This window comes from Poecilia latipinna, unplaced genomic scaffold, assembly GCF_001443285.1.
Source record: "Poecilia latipinna isolate Pla-1442-1.1 unplaced genomic scaffold, P_latipinna-1.0 Scaffold23, whole genome shotgun sequence".
Lineage (NCBI taxonomy): Eukaryota > Metazoa > Chordata > Actinopteri > Cyprinodontiformes > Poeciliidae > Poecilia > Poecilia latipinna.
In genome coordinates, this window is record NW_015112639.1 from 1 (window position 1) to 18,804 (window position 18,804).

Sequence of the window (18,804 nt, forward strand, 5' to 3'; positions counted from 1 at the left end):
GATTACATCCTTAAATCTGTCCAAAACACTTTTAATAACAATTTTAAAGACAAAAGAAACAACAAAAAGTGTCTGTTCTCAGAACTCAGAGAGATTGACCAGATTGACCAGAAATGTTGAGATAAATCCCAGAAAAATTCTAAAAGAAACTTGGAAAATTCTGAGCTTCAAAGGTTGAAAGTGCTGGAATTTTAAAGCTCAGAACATTTCCAATTGTGGAATGTTTTCGACTTCTGACACCGTTTGAGTTTTTCTTGCAAATTTTGGACTTTTGAATCTCAGAAATGTCTGAGTTTCAATCCTGTAGGTGTGTGCAGTGAGCTGAAGCTTTGATTTGGAAAGCAGCAGTGCAGAAAACAAAAAATGACCAAAATGATTCCTGAAATGTGTGCAAACCTGATGACAAAATTTGCTAGTGGATCAAATGCATCTGCTAAACTTTAGAACCAGCCCTTCCTGAATATATTTTAATCTACAAATTCAGATTTGATTCTTGTAAATTGTTTAGTAATGTCATAATTTATTTAATATTATTCAAAAACTCAAATACTTTCTAACCGTTTCTGTGTTTGATGAGATATTTTTAAACGCTGAAGCAAGAGACATGATCAGGTGATGGATTTTTCACAATCAGTTATCCTGAAACTGTTTACTCTGTCGCTTATCAGCACCGTTTTATTAAGCGAGGCTCTTGAATCCCGCCTAGTGATTCATCAGAGGAATAAACTATGAAGCAAAGACGCGTAGCAGCTCCTCTGTGGAGGAGTAACAGTTGGAACATTTAATTGGAAAGATCAGATCTCATTTTATGGCAAATTAATCCATGAAAAAAAAAGCAGCTCAATAGAAAGCAGCGTGATTCGTGTGGACATGCTAGGAAGGAGAGAGCGCAACTCAGTATCTGTGTTTCCCCAGCTGGCAGCAAACAAATCAAAAATATTCAGTCTGATTTCAGCTGTTCAATCGACGAGACCTGAGAACTTGAAAAAGAAAGAATGGTTTTATTTTCAGTAAAGGACTAGAAAGTTAAAATGAAGAAACTGGCTTGTTTCTAAATTATCTCCCACATTTTACAACATGTTCAGGTGTCTATGATCAGTATGATCAGCTCTGTAGAAACAAGAGTTTCCTGCTCTAGAGCAACTGTGACCTATTTTGCTTCCTTGAAGGGGTTAGGATATGTCTACCAAACATGTTTGTTACATTGCTTGCACCAAATCATTCTTAGATTTGGTGGAGAGAGTTTACTCTTCTCAGTTCTTCCTATGAGCTGCTTGAAGGCCTCCTGTTGCTTTAAATCCAAAGACGTGGCTGCTGGCCACACCCCCCGACTTGGCGCTTACACTCAAGCGTCAAAATGGCTACAAACAAATGCAAAATTGTACAGCTGTGCATCTTTGAAAAGCATAAGTAGAGCCTCCTGCACAACCAACAAGAATGAACATTTGTCCTTTCCAGCAGTCATTGGAGTTCACAGTATTTAGAGTTGAAAGGGAGGCAAATGAAGTTGGGTCATCAATGGGATGATAAAACGAATCATAGCTGGACATTTATTACAGAAAAGAAAGGAATCAAGGCAACATTGACTGAGATTCTGTTGTTGGGCTGCTGGAAACCTGAATGGCAGCAAAATTCCTCCAGAACCATGTTTGAGGATGTTTTTACACCTGACAGTCCGGTTCGATTTGGAACCAAAAATGAAACTTTTGTTCCGTTTTTCTTTTCCAAAATGTGAACAAAAATGGCATCAAATTTTAGGGGTTGTAGGATTTATCTTTTGTCTTTTGTAATGACAAAAGAGAATTTTATCATTACGAAAGACAAAATATTTGCCTTTCAAGTCATTTCTCTTGCTAGCGATGGACTCTCGCGTTTGTTTTGGTTGTAGTTACCCACAATACCCTGCGCTGTAGCCCACTTCCTGCTTTTGGAGCAGTTTCTGGTCCGCTTGGTGTTCACATCTGCATTCAAACCGCACCAGTTTCACTTCAACCAAACCGAGACCCAGTTCTTAGGCGGCAAGAGTTTGCTTTTTTGATTCACATCAGACTTTGATTGCGAATTCATACATCGCCAAACGAACCAGCGTTTGACGAAAACGAACCAATCAGGGCTGGTCTGAATGCACCCTGAGAGTTACTTTGCCTTTAGCAACAACTGTGTTGAATTACATTGAATATTTGAGGTTAGATATTGAATATATAATCACTTCTTAGCATCTTGTTACCTGAAACACAAGACATTTTTCTTCCAATGAGGCAGAAAAAGTCAGTCTCATTATCTCTCCATTTTGCTTCTTACCTGCCATGTCAGTAGCAAAGGGTCTATCCGGCCTCCAGCCAGTGTACCAACCAACCACTTTGCCCCCGGACACCAGGGGGCGCTCATATGTTCGGCCACCCACAAATCCCACAGGCCAAACAGAAACACCTCGAGTGCTTCGCATCTGTAAGGAGAGAAAAATGAGAAGCAATCAGTCCTGAAAATTGGCTTTCCTGAAATGTAAAGACATTTCTCATTTATGATTTATTCAGAAATAGCACCAAAAAAAATCTCAATCTATTCGCCTCCTTCTGGGAAGAAGATGTTTGTTCGTGCTAAACCTGATTTAATTAAAAATATGATGTTCTGAACATTCAAACTCAGCTTCTAGTTAAAGTTTCTGCACAACATCCGACCCAAAGCGGACGACACAAGCCTTGGTAGTGAGATGCAGCAGTGAGAGTGAGTCTGGAATGAATTGTTTGTGCATCAGTTTGCATGAATAATCTCTAATCTAATCTGAAACGTGCTGGAGAGCAGCATGAAGAGACTCTCCTGCAGCAGGAATATGAGACCAAATGAAACTGTATGGTGCAGATCTGCTTTCCATTTGCACAGTAAGTGAATTTGCACACAGCCACCGGCAGCGCGACGGAAAATGAGACGAGGAGAGAGCGAGATATACAAATTTAGTGGGTGGGTGATGGGCTGGACTGTGTGGGATCAGTAGGTTATGTGTGTGTGTGTGTTTGTGTGTGTGTGTGCGTGTGTGTGTGTGTGTGTTTGTGTGTGTGTGTACATGTGCATGTGTCTGTATGTGCGTTTGTTTTTAATACTTTATGGGGACCATTTGCCTGATACATACGACGTTATTGGGACTCACTACTCACTGGGACTGAAGCCTGGTCCCCACAAAGGGAAACGCTGTTTTTGGGTCAGGGGTTAGATTTAGGACTAAGGTGTGAATTGAGTTTTGGTTAGGATAAGGATAAGGATAAGGCTGTAGAAATTAATGGAAGTCGATGGAAAGTCTCCACAATAATAGCCATGCTTTCATGTGTGTTTGTGTGTGCGTGTGTGTGTTATTCCATTTTCCAGTCCGAGCTGCCCGCCTTGAGGTTCAGTCGTTTAGATACCGCATCTCATCTCTCACTCAAACCGCCTGCAGCTTGTCGCTCATGACAAAGAGACAGCAGCACTGCATCACCGAGTAGAAATGAAGCACAACACGTGGATTTACGGCACTGATCTGGTCGACCTCCCAAACAACTGTCTGACGCCTGAGACACTCTGAAAATAAATATAGGTATTTACTTAAAAAATACATGTGTGACGCACAGAAACAACTGAAGAGTCTCTTTTCTCCGGGTAAAATGTTGAAACACCCAACCTAGATATTGTGTTACCCCAACTCTCCCTCTGATTGGTTGATCAGTCCCTCCTGATTCCTCCTTCTCTGACAGCCAAGCCAGGTGGATTCAGTAAGAAATATAAGAAAACCTTTCAAAACTTCTTAATCTGCCAAGTCTGACAGAATCGATCATCAATTTGAGATCTGAGTTTGAGATAAAAAAAATTTAACATTTAAATTTAACATTTTTATCAAAATTGACGCCTGAAAACATATTTTCCGGCAACCCACCTTCTTTCTGCTGAGATAATAATTTGGTAACTGCAGGAGCAGAAGTGAAGCCTGAATCAGATAAAGTTCTTTAAACCGTTTACTTTGTGTTTTTAAAAATCTGATTAAACTCCAGAATTAGTGCTGGAGTTTTAATCAGTTAGGGTATTTGCAATATTCAAAACTTTTTAAAAACAGTTTGTAGAGAAATTTTTTTTTTTTACCTTTTGTGCGTCTTTTCAGTTATTAATTATACATTTAATTCTTCATTTTATGGGTTAATATTCTTTAATAATCTTGGTTCAAGTGTAAGTATGTCTTATTGAGGCATCTGTAATCTTTTTATATGTAACAAAGTTGGTTGATTGGATCTCAACCTTAATGTAATTAAATGTCTTATTAAATCATCTCTATGCTAATTTTTGTAGCATTTAGATTTATGACAGCTCTGTAAGTATTATGTCTCCATTCAGGTCAATGAAAGGTTGAAGCATTACTGGGAAATGATCTCAGTCTGTAATTTACAGGCTAATGAAACGATGCACGCCTCCAGCAAAGTAGCTATTCAGTCCACAGCATCAGGAATAAAACTGAACTCAGGTGAGTCAGGTAAGCTGGGAAAGACTCCGCTTCCTAAAACATCACACAGAAACCTAATATTTTATTATCAGCTTATGGCTTAACAAATCCAAACAAGCTTAATGTTATTTTTTTTTTCAGGCTCCACTTTAATGTGGTGGTGATTTAGTTAAAAATAATAGGAGCATTTTGAATCTAATATTTTAAAATAAAACGTTTAAACATGCCTGGATTTTAAACATTTACGTCAAATCATCAGAAGTGTAAATATTACTTTTAATTTTTTGAGTTTTAACAGGACCTGGGTGATTTTCTCACACAGGGTCAATAATATACATATCGTCCAAAATATATATTTAAATTCAATTACATCAGAAGTAATCAGGCTTCTGTAAGAGATGCTTTTGCTCTCAGTTGAGCAAAAATAAATCTGCCAAAAGCTGTGTCATTCTGTTGTTAAACTACTAAAACTAATAATTTATTACTTTGATTCTTAAATTAAATACAATATATGTCCATATAAATCTAATAAACAAGACTGGCTTAACAATCAATCCACTCTTGAACTGAACTTGTCAAAAATATTGTTAAAAGCCCCAAAATTATTACAGAAGTATTTTCATGGTGATTATTTTAATCTATCGGTTATTCTGATGATTATTCTATTAATTGGACTAAAAAAAATGCCACATTCTACAGATTTTGCTCTTAACCACTTTAGTCTGTTAAATACATTAGAAATACATTAAAATGCAAGTAAATAGTAATTAAATTCCTTTTTAAATAAGAAAATAAGTTTTTTGAGTAAAATACAAGAATCTGAATCAGGTGAAGCTAAAACTCTGAGATTTGATTAATTCTGGGTAGAAGAGATTTACAGGCAAATACGTTTTTTTAGTCTTAAATGGGAAATAATATATTTGTTGTACAGTGCCAGCTTACTTGCTGCTCTGAATATGTTGTTTTTTTCAATAAATGGCGTTCTTTGAGTCTATATTCTCCAGTTAATTATTATTTCAGTAATCGATTAATCATGATTAATTGTTTCAGCCCTATTTATTAGCAAAATTTTGATTGAAACTGCATAGTTGTTCATATTTAATCTAGTTAATTTACATCAACACTATAATTTGCATTGTATTTATTATTTTCTCAGCTCAGTCAGAACGGCGGTTCTGACTGGCTGCAGACAGGAACCAGCAGGTAGAAAAGGTCCAATCATTGCTGCCGTACGGCTCTGATAAAGACCCGGAAATTACCAGTTATTTATATCACACTGTCAGAGATGATAGCTGTAACACATTCATCAACAGGTGACTTTATCTTTACATTCAACATGCTGAGAGGAAGTGGATAAACGGAACATTTCATTGGAGCCCGACCTGCTTCCATCGCGTTTCCTGCTCTGCATCCCGACCGCTCTCTGCCGTTTGGGCCCTTGGGCATCACTGACAGCTTTGAAGCCTTTTCCTCCCTGCTAATACTGAAGCCCCTTGTGGTGCTAAAATCCTTCCCCTTGCTCCTCTTTTTCCTGTTGTCTGCCTTACGCTTTCGCTTTTAGGTCATTTTTCAAAGATGTCAGCCTCTGTGTCTTGTGGAATCAAAAGTGAAGAGGGGAGAAAGCGGCAGAGAGAAAGAAAAGAGGAATGTGTGCCAAGCTCAGTCCTTGAGTGTGATCGTTATTTTGGCTTAGCAGTTAAGGCCTAGTTTGACTGCTAATGATCCCCCGGTTTGAATGCCGTCTTTTCTCAGCCCAGCACAGTTTGACACAATATTAGAAAGTGTTGGAAAGAAGCCGGAGGGCATGCAAACATGTTCCGAATCTCTGACTGGATTTACGCAGAGAACAAACTCTCACTTTGAAAACCAGCAGAGCTTTGGCTCAAACCAAACTGCAAAATAATATATATATATCTGTTCAGTTTTGGCTTAATTACTGCTCTGAAGATGTTGTTTTTATTTAGCCTTTGTACTCAAGTTAACGATTAATCAATTATTAAATTAGTTGACAATTATTTGAATAATCAGTTAATCACGATTAATCCAAATAATTGATTCAAGCCTAGTTATGTGTAATTGAAGATGGATAGTTTTCCATATTTAATCCACTTAATTTGTATAATCTTGTCATTTTCTCCTCTGAATATTTGTTAAAACAGTGAAAAACTTATTTGAGGTAACATAATAACCCATGTAAGGCTTAAATATAATAATATGTCACTTTTTGATCAGTAACTTTCACAGTACTTAGTTTTTATAAACTTTTTCAATTTGAGTTCATATTTCATTTTTTTGTTTGCAGACATAGTTTTATTGATGATTATGTATTTTTTTTTAATTTCCATTTTATTTATTGCTTTTGGTTGTGGTGCTTTATTTTGGGATATTTGAAATCTCTTCCAGTTTCAGAAACTGGACTGAAGACTGTAACCTTACTAAATTAAAGTTTAATTGTCTTTGGAAGGGTGAACTTGCATTATTAATGCAATTATTATGACTATATCACTTGAAAATTGTTTCAAAACAACAATATTCTGATTTATTGCAATAATTACTGGGTCAATTTCTCACAAATTCTGTCACAGCAGAATTTGTTGCTGTGACAAATCTAAAGATGAGTTAAAGATGGAAGTTTAGCGCTTATCCAGTCACATCTGGCATTTTAGAAAAGAAAAGTTACAGTAAAGATAAACTTTATAGCAGTGTGATGGTCTGAGGCTGACTTGCATTAGTAGCTTAGAAACAACTTACAACTAAAATAATTCTTCCCTTTAGCAGAAATTCCTAAGAAAAACATCCAGTCATACATTTGCAAACTTGAGGTTTTGGAGTGACCTAGTCAAAACCTTTACTAATTTGAAACACTGCAAAAACACAAAATCCTTCCAAATATTTTAGGTCTAGTTTGTAGTGCAAGTATCTTAGAATACTTGAAATAAGAACTAATTTACAAGTAACTTTTCAGCAAGACATAGTAGCTTGTTTAAGGAAATAATTCCTTAATATATTATATATTGTGGAGTCACTGGCAGATTTTTTCACTTATAAGAAAACATTTTTCACATGTTATGAGTGAAATAATCTGTCAGTGGATCGAGTACTTTTTGATCAATTTTTAGGAAATAAAAAGCAAATATCACGCTGAAAAGTTACCTGTGAGCTAGTTTCAAGTGAACTGAGATGTTCACTAGAAACTAGATAGAAAAATACTCGTTAAGATGTTGTGTTTTTGCAGTGAAACACTCTTTTGTGGACAAAAACGTGACCTTCTTGTGAAACCTGAGGCGTGTTAGATAGGCCATACATCTGTTTTACATAAACGCCTGCAGGCAAACATCAGTTGCATTAAATGAGATAAATAAAAACAGTAGGTGGGTGGTGTCAGAAAGCATCAGCGAGGCCTTTCACCACTTGTTGCATTATGCTACTCAATTACTCATTACTACTGGAAGACATCCAAGCTTCACAGGTATGCATTGGATGTTAGCCAACCATCAGCTGCAGCATTGTTCGACTCAAAAGTATTACCGAAGGCTTCAGCAGCAGATTAGGAAGGTTTTTTTCTGATAGCTGATACAGAGAGAGTAAACGTCCTGGTGTAGGAAGCAGTGAACCAGCACATTTTGGCTTTGTTATCAACAACGATTCAATGTCACAGTGTTTGCTGGGAGCAAGGCAGAGCTGTGGGGTGACAGGGTTTCAACAGATGGAGCATTATCTGGCTCGTGGCGACTGCATTAACTCACGCCGCAGTCTGCAGATTACGGGTGGCAGCAGAAAAGTTTGCAGCACAAACTCATTACAGAGAGCTTTATCTACACAAAGAAAGTGCATGCCATCAAAATGTAATGCTCTGGAGAGTAAAAAATAAAAACGGGAAAACAAATAAAATACCAGGTCAGGTTCAGCAGAACTGTGGCTACTTTTGACATAAATCCTTATTGCAGTAGGAATTATGTTGTGCTTGTAATTGAGTTTCCATGTTTTCTTTTGACATTTTGGTTTATTTCGCAATACTGCAATGGAAACACTTTCTTCCTCATCACAAAAGTCACATGACTTGTCACTGGAGCAAACCACAAACACGACGACAACAGGAAGTAGTTGGAGGATGATGACACACCATGTTTTTTAATGATTTATCGTGTCAAAAAACTTTTTCACATGTGATTTTAATTGTTTCGTATTTGATGAGAACGCCACTATTGTGAAGTTGTGTTTTTATGACACTATTGACAAAGTCTTCTGCATATTTGTAATGGAAACGCAGCAACTGTTTTTGTTGTACAAATATTTAATTGAAACTGTCTAAAGCTGTTGTCAAATCTAAAGCAAGATGTCTGTCGTTCTCTAATTTAACCCTGAACTCCTTTTATCTTTTATCTATGATTGACGATTCTCTCTTCATCAAGTCTAATGTCAAGCAGCTGATAAAAAAAACCTCAATTTATTTTCAGAATTTACATTAATCTTTCTTTTGAGTCAAGAAAATGACCTTCGACTCATTCACACTGCAAAAACACAAAAACTTACCAAGTATTTTTGGCCTAGTTTCTAATGCAAATATCATAGTAAACTTCAAATAAGACAAACTAACTTACAAGTAAATTTTCAGAAATATGTAGAGGCTTGTTTTAAGTAAATAATTTCTTAATATTAATTAAAACATACATATTCCACTATAACATGGGAAAAATGTCTTGTTATAAGTGGAACAATCTGCCAATGGAACTAGAACTTGGTTGCTAGGCGATGGGTTGGGCTTGGCTTTGGTTGCTAGGTAACGGCGCAGTGGAGTAATTTACCAACAGAACTAGAACTTTTTCATCAATATTAAGAAATTATTTACTTAAAACAAGCCTCTGTATATTGATAAAAAGTTAACTTGTAAGTTAGTTTGTCTTACTTTAAGTTTGCACTAGAAACTAGACCAAAAATACTTGGTAAGATTTTGTGTTTTTGCAGAGCACAGCAGCTCTACAATCAGCTACATTTGACCAAACTCAACTCATTGAGTGAGATTAAAAAAACAAAAACAAAAGTGGATGCATGTTTTATATTTTTGCTTTTTATTTACATTTTTTGTTGCTGTTGATGTTTTATGTTGTTTATGTGTGTGCTGTCATCTTACCCAGGATATCTTTGCAGATGAGATGCTGTACCTGTCTGGGACTTTCCAAGTTAAATAAAAGACTTAAGCTGCTGTAAACACACCACCCATGAGGAATCCCAGCAAAATTGGTGTTGACAATGGCACATATTCAAAATTATTATTTCTTTTCCTCCAGGAGTTTGCTTTTTAATAGCTTCCACGCTTTATCCTCACCTGGCAGCTCCGACTGCAGATGTGCAGTTGGTCATTCCACGCCTAAATCCTAACAAGTAATTTGGCTTCTCTGCTTCCTGGCTGTTGTCCACATTCATATTATTTCCAGTCCAGTTGTGCAGCAGAGGCTGAGTGTCTCCCTTATGAACCACTGCTGCTATTATCTCATGCTTTCTGGTGCTGCACGGCCACTTCCAGCTGGTTTAAATGCCAGCTAGTCTGAATCGCTAAATAAAAAGCTGCACAGTGATTACTGAAAAACTCAGGGGGTTTTTAATATACCATTTGAGCGTGCAGATAAAATAATCCTGAAAAAATGAGAGGAATCAGAAAATCAATGCGAACTGCTTCATCTTCAGGGGAAGGTTAGAAAAAAACAGTTTAAACAAACATCTATTTTTATGATGGAATAAAAGGGATTGATGCTTTTATGATGGAGGAAGATAAAATCAGCAGACCAATCGATGTAGATAGAAACAAAACGCCTCAATGTTAACACAACCTTGTTTGTGCCTTGAAACCTACAGAATACATTATCAGGCTTCTTTTTTTTATTTTTTTTTTTATTTTTTTTTTTTACAGTTTTAACCTTTACAACTTAAAAACTTGAACTGCAATTTGTTTCCTTTCAATCCAGAAGCTGCAACCAGTTTACAGCTCTGGAAAAAGTTAAGAGGCCACTTAAAATGATCCTTTCCTCTAATTTTACTGTTTGAATAAAATGATTATTGTTCTTTATTCTATGAACTACTGGCAACATGTCTCCAAAGTCCCAAACAAAAATTTTATTTACAGAAAATAAGAAATGGTTGCACCTTAAGTAATGCAAAGAAAACAAGATCATATTAATTTAGAAACAATACTAATGTTTTAACACGGGAAGAGTTCAGAAATCAATATTTAGTGGATTAACCAGGAGGTTTTTAATGGGTTCCAGTGCAGTGGTAGCTTAATTTCTTCCAAAGCTGTATATATTTTTATGCGAACTCTACAAGTCATTCCAATTCAGTCAGAAAATTCAAGGTGACTTGCTTTAAAAAATTAAGATAATATGAACAAGTTTGAAATTGCAATGGATTTAATGCGCCACTCATAAAGAGTCAAATATAAAAATTCATACTAAATATTTTTGTAATCATCAACAAGCTTCTGGCATAATTCTGGATGAAAACTGTTTGTTTTGGTAGACTTGATTAAAATCAGTCAGTTTCCAGAGAACGACTAGCTCAGGGCTCCATTATTTATTTCCACCGCTGATACAAGATAAAACACGCCTAGAGCTGCAAAAAACAAATATGTACTGTTTCATTATGGAAGTTAGCAAATTTAACTAAAATGTATTTCTTCTATTACTTTCTTGGAGCGCCAAATTGGGGAAGAAATTGATCAAATATTTGATTTGAGATGAAGAATTCAGATGCAGTTCTTCTTTATTACTTCATCCACTTTGAAACAATCCTCCGTCGCCTCTGGCATAGACAAGTGCAGCTCAGGCATTTTGCAGAGCTTTGAGATGGGTGATGTATAGCTTGTATATTCTTCTCCATAACCCCGGCGTGAATCTTTTTATTTCGTTTCTCACATAACCTCCTAACAGCTCCAGCCTTCACACATATCATGCACCATTGCATCAGTTTCACCGTCCTCCCGCAGCCCCACTAATTTGATTCATTCATTTTCCCCCTGCTCATTTCGTCCCTCTCTGACTCTGATTGCCTGTGCCATGCATATTAAAATCTCAGAGATAAAAATACACTTGATTAAAATCACACTCGGCCTCGGCCCCCCAAACACTCGTCCCACAGAGAAAACAACTCAGTGACGTCTCTCTCTCTCTCTCCCTTCCTCTCTTCCTCCGAGGAAACGAGAACATCCATAATGGATTTCATAAACTTCATCATTAAGAGTGTCTTTGTGTGTACACGGTTCATTTCTCACCTATTTGTTTCCAGAGAAGGGAGTTGCTTCAAGACAGAGTGTCCTCTCTGGGAGTCAAATGAAAAATGCGAAACCTCTCAGCTCCGTATTTTTCACCCCAAGCTTTTCTTTTGTTTACTTGTAAATATGTAGCGTTACTCACTGAGCCACCGGCGCCGTAATTTGTCAGGACTTGGAGGCTGTCATGCACTCGGCTGAGTCTGAAATTATTTTTTTTTTATTCACGTCAAAGGTTGTTTGCCACGTTGGACCTGGCTGTTCAGCCTGAACCGATTGGAGAGTGAAGAGGAAAATCCTGCTAAATAGATATCAGGTTTTACTCCACTTAACTTTCTGTAGCAGCTTTTCACTGCAGAACTAATTTGGACTTGAGTAAGAAAGACGATGAAAGCTAAAAAGTGTCCGACTTTTGTCCGCAGCTTTTATTTCCTGGGTCAAAATTAATATGTTTATTAAAACAAAACGCAGTTCAAATATTTTAAAGCAATATATGAGCAGTGACAAAACATGACAAGTCACTGGTTGCTATGGTGATTCTCATCTTTTTTGAATGTCTGCACTCAGCTTTCTGGTTGTAGTTGTTCCATTCTGGACTAAGGACCTATTATGCGAAATTCACATTTTCTAAGCTTTATACTTCAATTTATGTTTCTAATTATTCTAAAAACAGCCCAAGTGCTTAAAAAAACATCCAGCTATTCTTTTGGCAATAAGTTCATGTTTTTTGGTGTCTGGAAAACATTTGATGGGCAGTACCCTGTTACCTAGCAACCCAAGCTGAGCTCCAACATGCTTGGTCAGGTGGTTTTACCGCTGTATGTGCTGTGCAATGGCTGCTGGAAGAGACAAGTGTTTTGTTATTCACTTACTATTCAGAAACCATTTGCTGAATTCTTGTTGGTTGTGCAGGAGACTCTACTAATGCTTTTCAAAGATTTATGATTGCATAATTGCATATCTATTTGCATCCATTTTCATGTGGGAGTGTAAGTGTTGAGTTGGGGGCAGTGGCCAGCAGCAGCGTATTTGGATTTAAAGTGACAGAGGCCCTAAGAGGTCTCATTCTGAAAGTAGATCAAAATAGGCAGAACTGACCGACTAAAACCTTAAGATTTTGTGCACAAAAATGTGATAAACATGTTTCACATAACCCAGAGACCTAGCGTAATCTGATCACGGAAGCATAATAGGTCAGCGTTAGTAGAAAATTTGAATGTGTGCAACATGATCTCACTCTCAAGCCGAAAATATACTAAAAATAATTAATTTTAAACTGTGCAAAAACTTTAAAAAGGCATTAAAATGTCAAGTCAGTCAACCAAAGACCCTTTTAATCTGTGAATATCTGTTTTTCTCTCAAACATATCCTAATCATGTCATTTATTCTATAAATATATTTCCAGTGCTTTGCTGTCATTCTTTTCATGTAAGTTTTTATGAGTTTGCAGCATTAACCAAAAATCATGCTGAGAACAGAAAAAAAACAGCAAAGCAAGCCTCAACAGTTTGGTTTCTTCAATTAATAAAGAATATAAATGAATAAAAAAAGCAGCTGCAGAATGTCAGAGAGAGTAAAAGATTATGAGGAATAAAATAAAACATTTGTGCTTCATTGTGTTATATCATTTTTATTTAAGGAATAATAAAAATGGTTCTCGGATATCTGGAATTCCATTTTTTTTTTAAAGTGAGCCTTGCAAAAATATTTTTGTAACAGCTGCAAGTTTTCCACATCTGGATGGGAACACTTTTGCAAAAAAATATTGTGAAACTACATACGTTTTTTCTTATATTTCCATTCAATCCCAAGAAAACCCCATAAAAGTTTGTGGCTATGTGACAAAATATGAAGAAGTTTCTGGCATTTGAATACTTTTATAAAGTGCCATTAAAAAGAAACACAGAGCTGAGGTGTGTAACAGCACTTTTGCATTTACACTTGTCCCTAAAAGCCCCTGGCCTTTCTATAACCCCAGCACTATTCCCCCACCGTTATCTGCCCTCCTGCCCTGAACGGGGAGCATTTCTCTCACTCAGGAGTTTCTCCTTTCTGCTTCACTTCCCTGACATTACAGCCCATCGCTTCTCTCTCCACACCTTTACAATAATTGCTCTGAAAAAATTTTTTTTCTCATTTCGCCATCCTCCCTTTTCTCTTACTTCTCACCATATCAACCCTCCATCATCCTGCTGTTCTCTGATCCGAACCCCTAGACCTTCATCAGGAACTAAATGTGCTAAATGTTTTGGTTTAAAAGATTAATCTGACTTCAGTGACCAAAGAAATCACCTTCACCTTCATGATTCTATCCAAGGAAGTTGTCCCAGAATAAAACTTGAGCAAAAGAGCATTCGCCACAGTAGCTGCTCTCTAAAAGTCACGGTGACTTTTATGAAGCTTTCAGAGCCAGGGGAATTCATTTATTCAGAGAAGCTCTGACGAAAGAGTTCACCAGTGCACAGAATCCTGCAGCTGAACAGCTCTGCCTTCAGCCGGAAAACCCTCCACTTCCACACTCAGGTTTTCAAGAGATAGGAGGGAAACTAAACTGGAAGGGTTTAATTTTTCCTGGTTGCTTGTTTCGAAGCTGAGTGTAAGCGGCTGTGCCAAGAAGTTAGCAGACGGAGAAATGAAATGTAAAGATGAGCAAACAACAAAATTAATGTTGTGTAAATGTGTTGTGGGATGTTTCAGATTGCACAGACAAAAGAAGGAGACTAATTTAATGTAGCCAAAATGTTTTAAAATATGTTGGTTTTTTTAATAAAACAAAACGTGATTGAAACTGCATAATCACTTTGCTAAGGTGGCTAAAACTGGCTTCTAAAAGCATATATCTGAAATTTCTGCAGTCAGCAGCACAAACTGTGCTAAGGGGCAATCAAAGTGTGACTGCATGGGTGGGATTAAATGAGCACTGCTGCATTTTCTGCAACTCCATTAAGTGCTGCAAGGCAGCTGAGACAAAATGTGCTGCGCAATTGATAGACTATGCCAAACTGAGAGCTGTACTGACTAATGTGCAGAAATTACAAAAGCATCTGTTTGATCACTGACACTACTGCAGCAGAAAGACATCAGGAAGGCAGAGACCTGTTAAGCATTTGCTATTTTACATACAGGAAAGGTAGGAATGGTTTAATACATTTTGTTCATTGTCTTGTGGTCGAGATTTCTGAGCATCTGAACAACCAGAACAATAACTCAGATGTAATCAACAAGTCAGAATGAGGATGATTGAGTCCCTCATTTGCATCCAGATGTGAGAAAAGGTGAGCAGCTAAAACTAAGTGGAATACTGAGAAAGGCGATGTAACCACATTGTTTTGCAAATCAGAAAGAAGTTAACCTTCTACAGCCGGACATGCAAGTCAAGCACTTTCTAAATGCCAGCAGGTTTAATCCAGGCAACATGCTGCAGACTCCGTAATTAATGTCCATGTAAGCGAACGTGTTCGGAGCTCTGACCTTTCCAGCAACAGAGTTTCTAAAAACTGAGACAATAAACTGTTGTTTAAGTGGGATGATGGGTCAGCGTTGTCCCTTTGCATCAAACTGGACCTTTTTTTCCACCTCAGAGTCAGTGAACATGGTGTAACACCGAACTTATATCCAGCACACTTTATGGCTGATTGTGAGTATCCTAGCTGTTCCCTGCGGCACAAAATTTATAGCTGCAGAAAGGATCTGGAAACATCCGCACAGACACAACAGAGCTGTGCAATAAAGTCATCCCACTGTTCCCTCAAGGCCCATTCAGCAGGTAACTCAATTTAAGAAATGATATTGTGTCCACATCCGCACTAACCTAGTTGTAGAGTTGATTAAAATTTGAACAGATTACAGTAATAAATACATTTGGGATTTATTGTGATTAAAATATGTTATTACTTGCTTAATTTCTCTTCCCTCACTAAGACTCAGGCACCTTTTATTCAGTTGTCATAGGGTAGTGTTTATTTCTGTAACATCTGTAATTATTTCTCGACTGCTAACCAAAGCAGTGTGTAATGGTTCCTCATACAATAACACCCCAGTCACACTGGATGAGTTACTGCAAAATTTAGATTTTTTTTATTTTCCTGTTGCTAGGCATTTTGTAGTATTCTGGGTTTTTGATCCAATATCTGAATTTAAAGTTCTGCCAATGTTTTCAGTTCAATAATTCTGTTACTTTAACATATAATGTTAATTTTGCTATTATAAGATGAATAAAAAAAAAAGTTTTTCATCAAATGTTCATCAAGTGGTGAAGGGACACAGGGGCTTGAATTAATAAAAGTATTTTCTTTTTTAAAAAAAAAAAAAGTTTGTCAGCCATAAAATAGATTTGACAGAACTGAATCTACCACCAGCATCCAGAGCTGAGTGTAATCTTCTTCAGCGTAGACAGAGTGTCAGCATATCGAAGCATGAGATTAAGTAATCTTATTGTCAGGTTATTGCTGCAACATTTGGGCAGGAGTGTCATTGCCACATAGGTTGGTGTTGATTACACACCAACCTATATTGTTGATAAATCAATTGAATAATTTTTTTTCTTTTTGAAGATTTAGTTAGATTTAATGCTTTTCGCTCAGAGCACCAAGCATAGAGTTAGACTGAATAGATTGAATCCTTGTGGATTGGGAACATTGTCACTAACATCCGATCTAGAATTTTTTTAATATCAGCACCAATACAGATATTAATATCAGATTGGTGGATGTTTACCCCAAATCATTGGTGCTTTGTTATCATGCTCCACCTTCCTATAGATCAGGGGTGTCAAACTCAATTTCACCGAGGGCCACTTCAGCATATTGGCCCCCCTCAACAAGCCACATTGACGGTACAGATCAGGAGTGCATCCCTGCTAAAACACACCAGACAAAAGGTTGACTTCCCTCATTCACTTCTGTAGAGGCTTATAATGAGTCAATGGTCCAGGTGTTTTAGAGAAGGAACCGTCTAAAGCTGCAGATGGTAGCTCTGGAAAACTAGACTTGGGCACCCCTAGCATAAATGTATAAAAATACAATGTTAAAAATAAATTAAACACCACCTCATATTTTTAAATAACTGATTTTATGTATTGAAGTTTTAAATATTACATTTGAGTTTCCATGGATGTAAATTACTGCTCAGTTTAAAAATTACAATATTTAAATCAGTGTATAAAGGTGAGCAAACAAATAATAAAAACAAGTCACATGGGCAGACATAGACTTTACGCAAAGATTTAGTCTCAGAGGCAACTGAAATGAATTTATTTTAAAAAATCCTTTCTGAATATCATCTCATGGACTCTGAACTAAATGCATCTTTCTGACCAGGAGCTGACAGCGTGTTGAAGAGTTATGGACCGGACGCTTTGGAAGGAAGTGCGTTCAGACCCCAGCGGGTGAAGTGATGCTAATTTAAGTGAAGTCGCTTAATTTAATTTATTAAAAGTTATTGAGATGGTTTTTGTCACGACGAGAAAATGTAGATACATTTATCTGCTTAATTTGTGATGGGATCTGGATTCACGGTGAATATTAACTAAACCGCATAAAATGCGACTAAATAGCCGATGTTAATATGATTGTAATTTCACGGATAAAAATAGTACATGACCGATTTTTTTTTAGGTTGTCGGTCAAGATAATGGATAACAAAAAAAAAGTCTAGCGCGACCTGCCGCCCTGGCACCAACTCACACACATCTTCATTCACAGTCTTACTTGTAAATCTATCTTTCTTTTCTTGGACGTTTTGATGTTAGCTTGTCGACGTCTCAGTTTTATTCGCTGAGAAAATCAATAAGCAGCTTGAGGTGACTCTGCTGCTCTCTAGTGGCGAGATTGCCTGTACAATCGGAATGCATTGTGGGAGATGTAGTTTGTAGTCAATTCGTGCTCAAAACCATACCAACCATACCATACCAACTTTATTTATAAAGCACTTTAAAACAACCACAGCTGATACAAAGTGCTCTACATCAAAACACAACATAACAATAATAATAAAAAAAAACTTACGGTTTTTATTATTAATTGAGTAAAACCTATTTTAAGCCAATCATCGGCCTATAAAATGCTAGGGGGGCCACATAAAATGATAAGGCGGCCCACATGTGGCCCGCGGGCCTCGAGTTTGACACATGTGCTATAGATGTTTGTCCATGCTCTGATCCCTCCTTGGTGAATCACATCTAATGCATAATAATCTGTTCTTGGTTCTGAAGCTCCCCAAAACGGCTGAGATTATCCACTTCCTGGCTAATCTCAGCAGGATGTTCATCCAGTGCAAAGGAGCCCGAACATTCACCATATTCATGGGTTTACAAGATGTGACACACGTTTTTAAGAGTAAAACAACAGCTGCCAACACTAATAAAGACTCAATGACTTGCAAGTAGTCATGCTAATTTAGTTGCTTGGCTGCTTAAATGTTTTCCTAAGCATTTTTCTTTCTAAAATGATCTGAGAGCCAGCAATGTGATGTTGCCTCCCACAAAGTTACTCTCATCATTCTAAAGGCAGCCAAACAGTTTCTACAGGTTATTACCACCATGTGACAGCCTATTATCTCTCTATGACAGGCCATTACCTGCACACAGGAGCAGGGTAATGAAATAGGAAGGAGGACACAGAGGAGACACCGTCCTATCAACAAATCAAACAGATGCTCTTTAAGCTAAACCACAGACACCAAATTTAGCACTACTTTGTGTCAAAGCAGACTAGATATCAGCTCTGTGAGGGTAAAGAGGTGAAGAGTTGCATTCTGGGTAGCAACAAGTTTGTAGGTTAGGATGGACTTTCATTCACTGGTTTTATTGATCATTCATGACCTTGAAGGTGATGGTTTGAATCAGTAATCAAAAAGTTTAACCCAGTATGGCACTTCTGGTTTTGGTTGTCAATAATAACGAGCTAAATCTTAAATGTACGCCTGATCTATAAAGGAAAAGGGACACAGACCTGTGCTGCTAATTGTCAACAGTGAGACAACTAGATGACAAGGTCAAGAAGAAGCTTTAATTAAGAAAAATAAATAGTAAGAGAGAAGGAAGAGGTTCAATTATGCCAGCTTGACTATGATAACCTTAAC

At 37.1% G+C, this 18,804-nt stretch overlaps 1 protein-coding gene across 1 annotated transcript in view; it reads right to left on the bottom strand.

Moving 5' to 3' along the window:
- Positions 1-2,023: 2,023 nt before the first annotated feature.
- The window catches only part of b3gat2 (beta-1,3-glucuronyltransferase 2 (glucuronosyltransferase S)), a 25,837-nt gene continuing 9,056 nt past the window's right edge, over positions 2,024-18,804 (bottom strand). The window contains exon 2 of the mRNA XM_015036485.1: positions 2,024-2,446. Coding sequence (XP_014891971.1) covers positions 2,213-2,446 — 234 coding nt within the window. The 3' untranslated portion in view covers positions 2,024-2,212. The remainder of the gene's footprint in view (positions 2,447-18,804) is intronic.